General features: G+C 41.8%; 1 protein-coding gene across 4 annotated transcripts in view; it reads right to left on the bottom strand.

Moving 5' to 3' along the window:
* DZIP1 (DAZ interacting zinc finger protein 1) overlaps positions 1-13,761 on the bottom strand; it is an 84,590-nt gene that overhangs the window by 37,477 nt on the left and 33,352 nt on the right. For 3 of the 4 annotated variants that reach the window (XM_075563539.1, XM_075563540.1, XM_075563537.1), the window contains exons 10-13: positions 13,413-13,475; positions 2,289-2,429; positions 1,794-1,842; positions 654-710 (exon numbers count right to left, since the gene is read on the bottom strand). In XM_075563539.1, coding sequence (XP_075419654.1) covers positions 654-710; positions 1,794-1,842; positions 2,289-2,429; positions 13,413-13,475 — 310 coding nt within the window. The remainder of the gene's footprint in view (positions 1-653; positions 711-1,793; positions 1,843-2,288; positions 2,430-13,412; positions 13,476-13,761) is intronic. The other variant, XM_075563541.1, reaches the window with a different exon arrangement.

The raw sequence follows: 13,761 nt of genomic DNA on the forward strand, positions 1-13,761 counted from the left end.
GAACCAGGCAGGGTGCAGGGTAGCATCAATGAAACATATAACCCTCCTCTAGTTCTTAAATACTTCCCCCCGCCCCACCCCCTATCATGATTCCAATTCTATCTTACAAATCTGGCTAGACCAGAGGATGTACATAGGCACAGATAGCCACTGGAAACACAGGGAATCCAGGACAGATGACTCCTCCAGGACCAGTGGTGAGAGTGGCGATGCCTGGAGGGTGGAGAGAATGTGGGGTAGAAAGGGGGAACTGATTACAAGAATCTACATATAGCCTCCTCCCTGGGGAAGGACAGCAGAGAAGAAGGCAAGAGGAGATGTCGGACAGTGTAATATATGACAAAATAATAATTTATGAATGATGAAGGGTTCATGAGGTAGGGGGGAGTGGGGAGGGAGGGGGAAAATGAGCAGCAGATATTAAGGGCTCAAGTAGAAGGCAAATGTTTTGAGAATGATGATGGCAACAAATGTACATATGTTCTTGACATAATGGATGTATGTATGGATTGTGATAAGAATGTATGAGCCCCCAATAAAATGATCCAAAAAAAGAAAGGTCTTTGAAAATTAAAAATAAACAAAGGTTATTCTTGGGTTTATCATTTTGAAAATTAAAAAATCAGAACTCTGAGCCTATTATAGAGACTTACTAGGTACAGCTGGGATGGTTGGCTTAGATTCAAACACTTGCCAGGTTAAAGGATTCCCTAAAATAACAACAAAGAAATCGTTAGTAACAGAGCTCACAAGCCACAGACTAAATTTAGACAGTGCTTATTCCAACCTAGGGAGCCTTGGTAGTACAGTGGATTGATTGCCCACTGGGTTGATAACCACAGGGTCGGCAGTTCAAAAACACTAGCTGCTCTGTGGGAGAAAGATGAGGCTTTCTACTCCTGTCAAGCTTTATAGTCTCAGAAACCTGCAGGGGGCACTTCTACCATCCTCAAGGGCAACCGCGTGTCAGAATTGACTCAAGAGTGTTGCCACAAGTGGATCTTGCCTCGAGAGCAATGGGTTTAGTTTGATTGATTTATTTTTCTTCAAGATGCTACAATTGAGAACATCACGGCAAGTACCTATAGTCTAGAGAAAAATGTAGTTTTGCTACCACTAGTTAGAAGAACCCTGGTGCCATAGTGGTTACGAGTTGGGCTGCTAACAGCAAGGTCCACAGTTCAGAACTACCAGTCAGTCTGCTGATATACTTTTTTTTTTTACTCCCATGAAGAGTTACAGCCTCAGAAACTCACATGGGCAGTTCTACTCTGTCCCGTAAGGTCGCTATGGGTTGGCAGTCAGGTTGGCTTTTGGAGCACTAATGACAGTGCAGACTCAGAAGCCTTCAAACAGGTACATTTTACATCCTCATGATAAGTCTAGGGTGGAGTTACTATTAATCCTCCCACTGTCGAGAAGAGGTAACTGAGGCCGACGCACACAAAGCTACCAAGTGCGAAAGACTGGAGCTGGTCTTTGCACGCTTTACTGCCAGCCGTAACGTTCTCCACCCACCTATAAATGGCTCCTCAGCGTGGATTATATGCTAACATCATTTCTGCCTAGAAAATACCATTATGGGAAATAATATTAGAAGATAATACAGAGAACTCTCTGACTTTCTGGACCATGGTAGCAGACATCCCAGATGAAAATCACAAGAGGCCACATCTCCTGGGAGGAATGCCCACTCAGCAGACATAATCTCGGCATTCCCACATTCCTCTGATGGCCAGCACACAGCCAGGGAGCCACCCTTCGCCGCCGGCACCATGCGTCAGCCCGCTTACCTTTGGGTTCACTGGCACTGTTTAATGGTTTACTGGTAAACTCTTTAATCTGCAAAGAAAAATAGTTTTGTAACGATGCACAGATCCTGTACTCGGTGCAAGAAAGTAAGCCTTCCCGTTAAATTCTCCAAAGGTACAATACACACAGACTTAAAGACATGGGGAAAAACATGGCCCAGAAGAATCTTTGGATCTAGCTGCTTTTCAAAACAACGACCAAGAGAAATTCCTACCTACCTTCAAATTGGTTCTAAACTTAAAAACAATCAATCTGCTCTGCAGTGTTTAAAATTCAGCATTTAAATATAGGGTGGTTTTTTTTTTAAAGTTTATCTCACTGGCTTTACTTTTATAAGCAATTGTGGAGGGAGGTGACTCCAGACACTTTACTGTGCACAGCTTACAACTGTTCTGAAATAAAAATCTATTTTCTTCCATACAGTGCACTATTTAAAGAAGCCCTGTGCCTGCCGACCGATAGCCAGAGGTACCTACCTGCTGCCTCTGGGTAATGATCAGCTCATTTTGTTCCTGTAGGCGCAGTCCTAACTCTCCTATCCTCTTCTTGTAGAAAGCATTACTTGTGTTTAGATCATCTATCATTGAGGTCCGAAGTTTCTCTATGTGTGACAGGAGCTGGGGAAAAAGAACAATTGAAAAAGAAGGAAGGACCGTTCCCATCTATACAGGACAGGTAGAAATGTGGTGTTCCATGTGCATCCCCTACGTTCTCTGCTGCTTTCACAGCATCCACGCACACCCGATCACCGGAGGCAACTTTGATCATCCGGGACCAAGCCTCTGACTGTACAAGGTGCTTCACCTGTTTCCAGACAGATGCACTGGCATGAACAGTTCTGCTCCCAGAACTCTTTGCCCGCTGAATTACCCATGCACTCTGACATCCACACTTTCTGCCTCAAGTGTTCATTCCTGAGGACAGACACTGCATCCCCACTGCTTCTACACCGCCCCCCAGCAGCTAGCAAGACCCTGGCCCCCAAGTGATTCTCAAAAAAGATGTACTAAGCAAACAGAGGTACAGAGAAGTAATAGGCAGAAGGAGGGAGAAAACAGGACAGGAGCAGAGAGACAGAGCCCAAAGAGTCATAGACTCTAAATCTTTTAAGACTTGATGCTATCAAAGACTGTAGAGTCACTAGACAAAAAGAATCCCAAAAGTATTTGGTTTCAATTATTTGGGGAAAGATTCTGAAAGGCGTTTTAATAGTTGCTTGGACAGGTCAGAATGCAGGCTTGTTAACTGGCGCGCGAGGCCTGGGAGAGAAGACAAGAGTATCTGAATCAAATGAAGGAAGGGCTCTGGATGAGAACTTCAACAACAGCGTTCCCTAACTGGTCCATATCAACAGGTGCCATGCACTGGACACGGTGTCAATGGATACGTCTCCGTTCACCCACAATCCGTGGATATGTGCTCTGGCTCCCAAGTCTAGAGAGAGAGAGTAACTGGCAAAAATTCTGACAGCTGCAGTGGGCAAAGCCCACACTCTCAACCAACTGCACTGTCTCCCCTGGTCTGTCCAAACAGATGTGTGTGCAGAGAGTTAATAAGTTCACTGCTAACCAGACCACTGTAAGTTCAAATCTACCTATGCGCTTGACGATCTACTTCTAAAAACTCCGTTACTGGGAATCCCCACAGAGCACTGTTCTATTTAGACACTTGGGGTCAAGATGAGTTGAGGATGTGTGTGTCTGTCTGTGTCTGTGTCTATGTGTCTCTGTGTGTGTCTGTCTGTGTGTGTGTGTCTATGTGTGTGTGTGTCTGTGTGTGTGTGTGTGTGTGTTGTCCTCATGGGCTGAATGTTCTGCCAAGTCAAAGAGCTTTCCTGAATAGAGAAAAAAAAAAATCCTTTCTTGTGCCAATGAGCTAAGACTGCCCTGAGGGCACTGAGGTGAACATCCCCAATCTTACCCACAAACTCATTTTTACAGACCGCACCCACTCCCTTATCCTGGAACAGTGCCCCTAGGAGCAGTGTGGAAATGGGGAGAAGTCAGCGATTCTAAGGTTTCAGTGAGGGGTTGGAGCTTGGGACTCGACCACCAACACTATTTCATACTGGAATTGAACACTGGTCAGGATGGTACGTGAAAGGGGCATAGCTCAGTAGGGAGAACCACAAATTATTTCAAAAGGCTGCTTATTTGGAATCTTCTACCATTTCCGCTTTCACGCTTTTTCCTCTACCAGCCCTCATCACACCATCCTCTTCTGAACTATGTGGCCACGCTACAGTCTCCCAAACTCTGAAGAGCCTTTAGTCGGACCTGTGTTGCCATCGCTTATCTGTGACTCCCTTTGAACTTCTACCCACGGTAATTTTAAGAAAAGAACCGCCAAGAACCCAGGTAAAGCAATAAAAAGTTGGCAAAAGCAACTTCCTTAAACAGAGAAGCACAATATGCGCATTGTAGGAACAGTGAGCACCAATCATGTGGAATAATTAATAGTTTGGTCTCAGGCAGAGATGACTAGCCCTGATTGTAATTTCCCCTCTAAGGGGTTTCAAGAGGAAGAAATGGAGAGGAAGGCAGCTTCTAAAGAAGCAACGTCAATAGGGAAAGCAGCAGCGCAGCCTAGTGGCAGCACGCAAACACCCAAGACCCAGGTGTTTGGGTAGATGCACCTCACTCAACCCAAAAAGAATCGTCTTCTCCCTCCACACCACCCACAGCCTTTTTGTGAATCACAGACTGCTACATCATTCTGTCTCTGCCTCAAAAACCACTGGACTCTGCCCAGCTGGCTCACTCACACAGAACTCTGAAGAAGCCAGGGGTCCAAATGACCCCTACAGGGAGGGAAAACTGGAAGCAAACAGTAGTGATAGCCGCACATGAGCCAGGTAGTTAATGTCATTGTATGGCCATGGATAGAATGGCAAACATCCCGTTGTATATATTTTACCATGATAAAAATAATTAATAGTACTAACCTGGTTGGAAGCACTTAGTGCATTTGAAGAATAAGTTTAAAATTGTGTTTAAATTATCGAAGAGCAGTGGTTAAACACATGACATAAAATTGGAATTGTCTGAGGTTCTTTGGAGTTTTAACACCACCCAACCATGCATGTCCCAGGGTTACTGAGAGAATTAATGTCTCAGAAGTTGGCGTATACACAAAGAAGTCAGAAAGTATGGCGACTAGTGTTCCAGTTCACAGATGCACAGGTCATTCTAAACAAAATATGCTTCAACATGTCTCTGTGATGTGCGGTGTCTTTGAACTTCAAGTCCTCTCAGCGATACACTGGTCTTTGTCTGATTAAGGTGCCTTCTATTAAAACAGTGGTTCTCAACCTTCCTAATGCCGGGACCCTTTAATACAGTTCCTTGTGTTGTGATGACAGCCCCCCCCCCCAAGCATAGAATTATTTTTGTTGCTACCTCATCACTGTCATTGTACTACTGTTATGAATTGGGCAACCCCTGTGAAATGGCTGCTTGACCTCCAAAGATGTTGTGACCTACAGGTTGAGAACCGCTGAATTAAAAGGTGCCACGTGGGGTGAGGGGAAACTATTTGTGAAGTCAGGGACAATACCAAATTTTTAAGAAAGCTCAAGTCAATACCTTCCTAAATCCTTGAGGCTGTGTGCAACACATTCGTGAGAACTCAATTCCAGTTCCAAGTGTTTTAAGGACAACTGGGAAGACCTCAAAGATTAATTCAAGGCAGAGGCCAGCTCAAGTTAAGATGTCTGTTTGGGGGACTCTTGATAAGAGTTGTATGAGCCCCCAATAAGACAATTTTTTTAAACAAAAGAAAGGGTAATCTTGACAGATGTTCTGAAAGAACACAAATAATCACTGGGGCTTATTGGGAAGATATTTTAGGAAAAATGAAAAGTGCATTAGTGAGAGAAAGGCCAGGAACGCTGCACCCTCCCAAATTGTTTCCCATCAGAAGGATGTCCGTGCTTGTGCTTTGAGAGTAGCAAGCAAGAATTGCATTCGAAAACCTTCCCCCGTCCAGCCTGCAGCCTGGATCTTGCCCCTTTAGACTTCTGGTTGTTCTCCCAAACTCAAAGGACAGTGAAAAGAAGCACGACTTAATTCCCGAGTTTGCCAAATATGCCATTTAGACGTGGTGCACCACGTCAACATTGAAAAGCACAGAATTCTTCAGGGAAAAATGAGAGAAATGGAAACACGGTCTTCAGAGTGCTATAGACTCAGATGGAGGATATGTCAAGAAACAATAGCTCCACATGTTGATATTTTTGTTTAATAAGAGTTTCTATGAGGTTATGACAATACTTTTATTTTTTAATCATTTTATTGGGGGCTCGTATAACGCTTATCACATCCATCCATCCATCCATCCATTCATCCATCCATTGTGTCAAGCACATTTGACTTGCCATTTTGGAAAAAAATAAACAACTCCTTATTATTTCTGAAGTCCATTTCCGGTTAGGGACTATGCCTTAAAGTATTTTGAAGGGAAGACATGATGCTTCAAAATACTTTAAGGCCCCTCTCCCCATTTAATGAGCCTGGTTTGGTGTCTGCACCATTGACAGCCCAACAAGACAGTTAATAGTTACAAGGGCCCTGGAGTTAGACTCTTCAAGGACCAGCGAGCTTAGGCAAGATGTGGTTTTTAGGTGCTCAGGTTGATTCCAATGCATTGTAAACCCATATGACAGAGCAGAGCTGCTGCACAGGCACTTCTAGCCTGTCATCTCTACCCAAGTAGATCTCTAGGCCTTTCTCCTACAGACCCACTGGGTAGGTTCCAGCTACCAACTTCTTAGCTAGCAGCTGAGCACTCACCAAGGGCTATGGGTGTGCAGGATGGCATCTTTCTAAGCCTCAACTTCCTCATCTATAAAATGAGTGCCTACATCACAAAATTCTTATGAAGATTAAATATATGATGAGCATGAAAACCAACTTACTCCTAGATAGTTCTATGAACCTAGTAGTAATGCTGGTTAACCAGCTGGGGGTGGGGGGATCCCAATTGAAGAAATGTGCACAATCAACTCTTGGGAACCAAACTGGGCCAGCAACAGCCACAGCATGAGTGAGAAGATAGGTTTATTTTCACATATGGACAGCAGGGAGCCCCTTGCTCCTAGGCTGTAGACATAACATGCTGGAAGATAAACCCCATCTTCCCAACGCTATGATGATTGTTCCAGGCAAAGGCTCCCTGAGATCCAGATATAGAGTCTTCCTCACAGCTGACTCTGTCTCTTCCTGCAGACAATCCTGTATTCCTTTGAAGCCTAAAATTAGCATTCCCTCTTCTATAAAAACCAGGTTGAATGATTCCTTTCATCATTGAATCCCCTTCCACAGTTATTCAGCAAGTTTTAATGAGTGACAATTCTATTTCAGGCACCTTAATGGGTGCTGTGAATCCAATGGAGGACTAATAGTCCTCCCCTGAAATGGGAGACATGCATCCAGAATGTTTCTTAGAGGCAAGGATGATCAGACTTTGTCTCACGTACTTTGGCCATATTGTCTAGAGAGACCAGTTCCTGGAGAAGGACATCATGCTTTTTAAAGTAGAGGGGCTGCAAAAAAGACGAAGACCCTCAAGAAGGTGAATTGACGTAGTGACTGCAGTGCTGAGCTAAAATGTAAGAACAATTGCGAGGAAGGTGAAGGGCTCGCCAGTGTTGCATTCTGCTGCGCACATGCTCACTATGAGTGGGGGCAGATTGAATAGCAACTAGCCACAGCAAAGAGGCCTAACAGCCTAGTTAGAGGGAGGAACAATAAATAAGAATACAAATAAGCAACTGAACTACAACAGTAATCCGAGCTACAGGGTGAGGATGGGTGGCACTACCTACTTACGTGGAAAAGCAAGCAGAGGGTTGAAAAGGATTTGTTAGTAGGCAGAAAGAGTCCTCGAGATCCCACCCCGTGGTGTACATGTGCTGTGTAATACCACCTTTCTGAGTTGAGCAGTCCCAGGAGTATATTCCTAACTAATGTACTAAGGGAAAAATGAAGGGCGTTTGCAGAAGCAATTAAAATTCCCTGTCTAGTCACTCTGATGTAAGAACACAGGAGGTTTTCAAGGGGTGGAGGTCTGACCTGATCAGACAGGTCCTTATTTTAAAATAAGTTCCTGGGTTTTCCTGAGGCTGGACACATCCTACTGAAGCACTGAAGGCCTCAACCCCATCATGGCAAAGATGAACAAGGCTCAGAGTGAGCTCGGAAGAGGCCCCGAGTGCTGCCTCAGAGAGAACCCAGGCAACAGCCTTTATGACACCTGGCAGGCAGGTTATTTGTACAACCTTGAGCACCAGAGCCTGGGGATCTGTGCCTAGACTCCTGGCTAGGCGACCCTTGGAGAAAATCAATGGGTGGGTAGGAATTGGCAGTGTGGAGGGGTCAGACCTCCGCTGACTTCACAAGAGGAAGGAGAGAGAATCAAGATCAACATCAGTCCAAGGCTGCTTCCTATGAGGAGCAGGCCAGACATAACTGTTTTTCAATTTTGGTACCAACGATCCCTCCCAGGACACTCTACTTCTCTCCTGGTGGCCACAAAGACAATCCTCATGATGAGGAGTTTATAAAGGGAAGTAACATGTTACAATTCAAGACTCAGCTCTTCCATCAGTACAGCTTCTCCAGTCATGCCCAGAAATTAGGTGTCAGTCACAGACTCCACTTGCACTGGGCCCTCAAATTCACCTCTAGAGGGCAGGCTCCTCTGGGACTGGTCCCTGCTCTTTAGCTCTAAGGGTAAGTTTCCAGAGACATCCTATTCTGCCAGGAAGCCTCCAGCCCAAAGGCACTCAGCAATTTCTCTCACTCTCTGAAGTCAGTGAGCCTAGCACCACCGGGGACCCGGAGGCAATACACCTGGCCAGCCAACCTCCTGTGGAAGGTGCTCAGCTCTCTAGCTCAGCACCGACTGCAACAGCCAGTCCATGGGCTCACAGCCTCTTCAGCCCTTCTCCTGATTCTGCTACCTCCACTCTCCCCTTCTCACACAATCTCCAGTGGTCAGCTGTCTCTCAAGTCTAGGTCATAAGATGACCAGACGTCCCACTTTTGGAGCAACAGTCCCGATTTTGAACAATTTGTCCGCGTCCCGCGGCGTTTTAAAAAGTCACGAGTTTTGGAAAGAATGCAGGACAAGCTAGGGAACGGTGGGAGAACGGGAAGGGAATATATGGTTTTGGGCTGCCATGTGACTATTTCGCCAGGATATGAGTTTTATATTACTTTTGTTAATTTTATAAAGTTAAACTTTAATAGCAACAAATAATTGTTGAGAACTGATTATTGAGAACTGCTTATCAAAGTTCACATTGTTGATCAGTTGTTAGAATTCGACCACCATTGTTTGGCCTTAATGAAAAATGGCATTTTTTGGCATTGGCAACGATGAAAACATTTTGTAACTGTCTCTCAGACCATACACATCGTACTGTGTGCTAGTGCTAGTTAAACAAGTGATGTCAACAAATCAGCTCTTCAGATCATTTATTTATTTATTTCATAAATATTATTTATATTTCATAGTGGCGGCAAAAAGTCTAGTGCAGGCCTTGAAAGTGACACTTATGACTTACATTACGGCAAATTCAGAGAAAAAATAATACAAGTTAGTATTGTTATTATTGAGAAAGAAATATAGAATTAAACTTAAAATAATTTAAAAATACAGTTACTTTATAACAATCAATTAATTTAATTTATAAACTAACAATCAAATATGTTCATGTAATTATGTACCTACTTGCTGTGTTTTTAAGCAATCTGTATATAATAATTTATAATATAATTTAAAATTATTTTTTAGATTTTTAAGATAATGAGTAAGAAAAGAGGATGCAAATTCAACGATGACCTAAGAAGTGAATTTCCTTTTATTAAAAGAACCAAAAGCGATTACACGTAATATGTGAGAAATGTAATGGTGAATTTTCTATTTCGCATGGTAGGAAGGATATTTCAAAGCACTCGGGGACACAGAAACATAAAAGATATTTAAATACTGCTGCATCTTCCTCCAAAATACAGGAATTTTTTTGGAAAACAACTTATGGAGATGAAGAAAAGAAATTAGCATTAGCAGAAGGAATTATGTCTTTTTATGCTATTAATCACAATCATTCCTTCTGATCTATGGACCATACATCACAAGTTGTCAAAAAGTTAATCAACAAAAAATGTGTCTGTGCTAGAACAAAATCTGAGGCAATTGTGTGTAATGTGCTTTCCCCATATACATTTTCAGAATTAAACAAAAACCTAGAAAAAAATTAATTTTATATCCATATATTCTGACGCATCTAATCATAAGGATATAAAATTATTTCCAACCATTTTTAGATTTTTTGATTCTGAAACTGGAACCAAAATTAGAATTTTAGATTTCATTTCTGTGCCCGGCAAAACTTGTGAAATAATTTTCAGTTCCATTATTAATATTTTTGGGAAAAAACAATTTAAAACATAACATGATTGCATATTGTGCAGACATCATGAATGCAAATTTTGGAGGAAAAGCAAGAAGAGGTACAAATAATATTTTTTATAAATTAAACAAAAACCTTAATCAAAACATTGGTGTTGGTTGTGCAGTGCGCATAATACGTAATGTCATTCAAACAGCTGCTGATTTGTTGCCCGTAGATGTGGAAAATATTGTTATTAAAATATATTCTTATTTCTACATATACACTGTGTGCATTGAAATGCTTAAAGAATTTTGTGAAACTGTGGAAGTAGAATATCAGAAAATACCTGGATACAGTAAAACGCACTGGTTAGCTCTTTTGTCAGCTGTCAAAAGAATTTTGAAAATATACAATCCTTTGAAACCCTACTTTCTATCACAGGATAAATGTCCTAGAATTTTAGAAGAGTTTTTTGAAAAAGAATCTTCAAAAATTTGGCTAGGGTTTGTATACAATCAAGCAGCTCTTTTTCGAAATGCTATAAAACTTATTGAAGGTGACAAAATTTCAGTAATCAAAGTAGCAAATGAAGTTAATAATTTAAAATTTTGGTGTCAAGAGCGATTTGAAAATAATTTTCTTCTGTTAACTATCCAAAATAGTATAAGCCAGCTAGAAGAACAAGGTGCAATAAATCGTGCAGATATCATGAATCACGTTAAAAAGTTATATAGTAACTGCGTAGATTATTTAGAAGAGTGGACGGCACATTACAATGATATTGAACATTTTCATTGGGTTACATTAAAACAAGAACTTAATTGGAATGATGTGCAAAAATCATTCGATCATATTTCTCAAAATTTCCCATATAGAAATATTTCCAAAAATGATCTTTTTAAAGAGGTATCATTATTAAAAATATATATTGATAAGGAAAAGGTTACATCTTGGGCATCAGCAAAAATCACAATAGAGAACAAATGGTTAGAAATATTTCATCATTTTGAAACAAACCATGTTCCATACACTAATGCACTAAAAATTGTGGAATATACGCTGTCCTTACCAGGAACTAATGCTGCGACTGAATGCGTTTTTTCTACGGTAATAAAGTATGGACATCAGAAAAATCAAAAGTAAGTGTTGAGACTTTGAAAGCCATTTTATGTGTGAAATATAATTTAACAAATTCTTGTGAAAAATTTCATGACCTTTTAAACAATGACAGCAATCTACTAAAAAATTCACTCAAATGAGAAATATGCCAAATAATAAAACAATATTATACATAATTTTAATGTATTATATTTGTAAATTGTACTTATGTTGAAATTAAAAAATATTACAATACTATTTTTGCATTCTCTGAAAATTTTTGTTGCTCCATATAGACCAAATTTTTAATCAAGAACCCCACCCCCACCCCCATCAATGGTGTCCCGCTTTACCAATGTTAAAATCTAATCACCTTAGTCTCGGAGGATCTCAGGGAAGACACCCTAGGTCCAACAGAGACACTCCACTCCCAGCATTTTTCTCTTAATGGAATGAGGTCCCCTTCTCGCCCACCTCTAGCAGCAGGGTAAAACAGACCACTAGCCTCGTTAGGGTTCCAAACACCTTATTTATAAGATCTTGCCTCCACAAGGGTGCCAAGCACTTTATTTGCATTATCAGCTGCTTTAGCTGATCCTCTTGGTGGACTGTCTGCATAGTTCCCACCCAATCCTTTTGTAGGAGCCCACGATCCTGGTGAGAACGGCCACATGACAGCAATTCATTACATCCACAGGGCGCTTTGAGTCAGTGAGTTGCAGTTATCTGCCTTACCGCTTCAAACACCAATAGAGAGGGAAAGCAGAAAGCCACGTGAAGAGCCACTCATCCGGGAAAAGGAAACATGAAAGGGAGAGAAATGCTGGGACATGCTGGGACTTGTCAGGAGGCCCCCACAGCTAGAAGGGGCGGAGATCAGGAGGAGGCCCCAGTGGTTACCAGAAGTGGGATTAAGCTGCCCAGTGTGTGGAGGGCAGATTAGGAAAGAGGAAGCCTGGACTGGTGGAGACCAACGAAGGAGCCCTTTTAGAAATGGCTGAAGCTCAGTCAAAGATGGAGATCATAGGAACGTGTAAGTGAATGAGAGTATGAGATTAACGTCAAGACCTGCTGAGAGTTGTGCACTTGGGTATAAGCACGAGAGACCTTTCAGTTCCCTGACTGATCTAGTGAGGGAAATCGGAAAAAGGGATGGCTCCCATTTAGTTTTTTAGAAATTGTAAAATTTAAAAACTAGGATAATAACTATTTTATGTAATAACTATTCTTATAAAAACTATTCTCTTATATACTTGACATAAAAACTATAATAACGAACTATGGTTCATCAACCACTGCAGATTTTTTTTTATAGAGTACTCTGAGGCTTTGCTTTGGCTCTAGTAATGGACACAAATTTATCACCCCGCCCCCTGTTACCCTCCCCCCCACCCCTTGTGTATCTTCCCATGTAAGAGGGATATAAATTGATAAATGTTGTGATCATCTGAACATTCTACATACTAGACATCAGCTATCTATCACATGTCTTTTTTTTTCATATCAACATTCCTTCCACTTGTTGCTGTAGTTTAAAAAGTTCATTTAAGAAAATGCAGCTAGTCGACAGTTGGAACCCAGTAGTCTGGTTCAGGAGAGACTGCAGCCGTGGGAACTCTATGGGGGCAGTTCTACTCTCTCCTACAGGGTCCCTAGCAATCAGAAATGACTTGTTGGAACCCAACAATAACATCAAGGCACAGAAAAATAAAAGAATTAAAGAAACTACCCAAGTCGGAGGAATCCTGGTGGTACAATCAAGTAAGTGCTAGTATGCCAACTGCAAAGTCAATAATTCAAACCCACTAGCCACTTCAGGAGACAAAAATGAGGCTATCTGTTCCCATACGGTTATATAAAATAGCACACCCTACGTATGGTTACTATGAATCGGAATGGATTTGATGAGGGTGGTTTCGATTTGGATACCAAAGTCGTAGCAATGGTTGTCTCTGGGTATTGGAATCACAAGTGCTTTTGGTTTTTGTTGTACATTTCTCCACAAAGTTTACTAAATGGACCAATACTCTACTTTTATTTAGAAAGAGAGTACCTATTAATGCAGAAAGTGGACAACTCACAACCAATGACTTTTCCATCTTACCCGACCCTTTTCTTTCTTGTGTTCCTGATGAAGTGCTTGAACTCGTGCTGTCCACTTGCTTTCCTACAAAATAGCAAAAGCAGAGTAACTTATGCTCAAGTATAAACATGAAGTCTGCGGAAGCTTTGTTTGGTGGGCCCTTTGTAGGAGAACACTCCTTGGTGGTGTTGTGCATTGGATATTGGGCTGCTAACTGCAAGTCTGGCAGTTCGAATCCACCAGCTGCTCCATGGGAGACTGATGAGGCTATCTATTCCCATACGGATTTATAGCCTTAGAAAGCCGAGAGGGGAGTTCCACTCTTTTAGTCGAAACCAACCTCACTGTCATCAAGTTGCTGCTGGCTCAC

The sequence above is a fragment of the Tenrec ecaudatus genome, chromosome 11 (assembly GCF_050624435.1).
Source record: "Tenrec ecaudatus isolate mTenEca1 chromosome 11, mTenEca1.hap1, whole genome shotgun sequence".
In the NCBI taxonomy this organism is placed as follows: domain Eukaryota; kingdom Metazoa; phylum Chordata; class Mammalia; order Afrosoricida; family Tenrecidae; genus Tenrec; species Tenrec ecaudatus.